General features: G+C 35.8%; 1 protein-coding gene across 1 annotated transcript; it reads right to left on the bottom strand.

The window, feature by feature from the left end:
* Nucleotides 1-563: 563 nt before the first annotated feature.
* LOC139266832 (trace amine-associated receptor 4-like) lies at nucleotides 564-1601 on the bottom strand. The gene has a single exon (XM_070884438.1). The coding sequence runs from the start codon at nucleotides 1599-1601 to the stop codon at nucleotides 564-566; it is 1038 nt and encodes a 345-aa protein (XP_070740539.1).
* Nucleotides 1602-1966: the final 365 nt, after the last annotated feature.

The raw sequence follows: 1966 nt of genomic DNA, 5'->3' as shown, positions 1-1966 counted from the left end.
AGTCCTAAATGGCCTACCCCTTATCCTAAGACTATGTCCCCTGGTTCTGGACTTCCCCAACATCGGGAACATTCTTCCCGCATCTATCCCGTCCAGTCCCGTCAGAATCTTAAATGTTTCTATGAGATCCCCTCTCATCCTTCTAAACTCCAGTGAATAAAGGCCCAGTTGATCCAGTCTCTCCTCATATGACAGCCCAGCCATCCCTGGAATCAGTCTGGTGAACCTTCGCTGCACTCCCTCAATAGCAAGACCATCCTTCCTCAGATTAGGAGACCAAAACTGAACACAATATTCCAGGTGAGGTCTCATTAAGGCCTTGTACAGCTGCATTAAGACCTCCCTGCTTCTATATTCAAATGCCCTAGAAAATCCCCTAGATTTTGTGGTCAAATCTCTGGCGTGGGACATATACCTACAACCTTTTGACTCAAAGTTAAGAGTGCTACTCATGAGCCGTGGCTGGTTGAAAGGGGATATAAAACTTTCCAACACAATGCATGCAAAGTATTTATAGATTATATTTATTTCATTTTGTACAGTTCCATGACATCTGTAATTAGTTACTCTGAAAAAAAATTCATTGTAGAAGAATCAGGGTTAAATATCTGACAAGAAAGCATAAGTTTCAATGTTTTGCGAAACCACGGATATAAGAAAGCATAAAGCATTGGGTTTAAAGTAGAATTAAAAAATGCAAACCATGTAAATGCATCATGTAAAGCTGATGGCATTAAAAAATTAAAATATGGATTAAGAATGCTATTTACATAGAAAGGTAGCCAGGAGAATGTAAAAATTCCCATTATTACAGCTTGGTTTTTAACAGCTATTTTTTCTTTTTTATACAAGATTTTAAGATTGTTTTCTTCTGTACATTGGCCATTATTTGGCATGTTTCCAATTTTTTTACCATGTTTGCACCTCAGCACAAAAAATATCTTGACATATATACCTAAAATAATAAAAATGGGAATAAAAAATACAATTAGTGCATCCATGTGCCCCTCAAACTTATTATATGCGATACAGCTGCCCTCACATGACCTGGTAGCCATATAATCATCCACTGACTTTTTACTGAAGTCTGATAAAAATACACTAAACCCATAAAAGATAGCAAACAGCCAGATTAATATAATAGTCACAGCTGTTACAGGCAGAGTGATTTTTATAGAGTAGAGCAAAGGGTCACTCACAGCATAGTAACGATCAATGGCTATAAAACATAAATTATAAATGGAAACTATGGTTAACACAATATCTATAATTGAGTGAATTTTACAAAACACATCTCCAAAATACCAGCATGTTTCTATAGACCTGACCATACTATAAGGCAACACAACAAAGCCCACCAGAAAATCCACAACAGCTAAAGATAAGACAAGATAATTGGTGGGTGTCTGTAGTTGCTTGAAATGTAAAACAGAAATGATCACCACCAGATTTCCAAATATAGTAATTAGTATTGAAATGATGATAAAAATGTAGAGTGCTGCATTGATTGCTATTGGCCTCGAGACTTTGGGACAGGATGTGTTGACAAATTTGAAACAGTATTGCACGTCTTCTGAGTTCTCAAGATATGTTAAATTCATTTTTTTTACATTGATGATCAAAATCCTTGGATCACAGTGAGATGACAACGTTGTTATTTCAGAAGTGATTTGATTGGAGTAATCAGTACCAAGAACTGTGATTTTCTTCACTTGTGGTTAATCTGTGATTTCTGTAAAAACAACCTTTTATTAGAGGCACATTTGAAACAATGGGAGCTCATTTTCAAAAGAGATTAAAGCTTTGGACAGGATTTTTAGTGGTGAGAAAGATTTTAGGATTGCAAACTCTAGGTTCTGATGAATAAAATCCCAGAATTAAACATGCTCCCTTTAAAGTAAAGCTGCAAAACAGAGGGTTTAATTTATTGCAGCAACACATTATTTGTAATGCTTATGTAAATGTA

Source organism: Pristiophorus japonicus, chromosome 7, assembly GCF_044704955.1.
Source record: "Pristiophorus japonicus isolate sPriJap1 chromosome 7, sPriJap1.hap1, whole genome shotgun sequence".
Classification (NCBI taxonomy): Eukaryota; Metazoa; Chordata; class Chondrichthyes; family Pristiophoridae; genus Pristiophorus; species Pristiophorus japonicus.
This window is presented reverse-complemented; position numbering and strand designations above follow the sequence as displayed.

Coding starts and splice junctions, on each gene's coding strand:
- LOC139266832 (XM_070884438.1), bottom strand. CDS start 1,601: ATGAATTTAACATATCTTGAGAACTCAGAAGACGTGCAATACTGTTTC.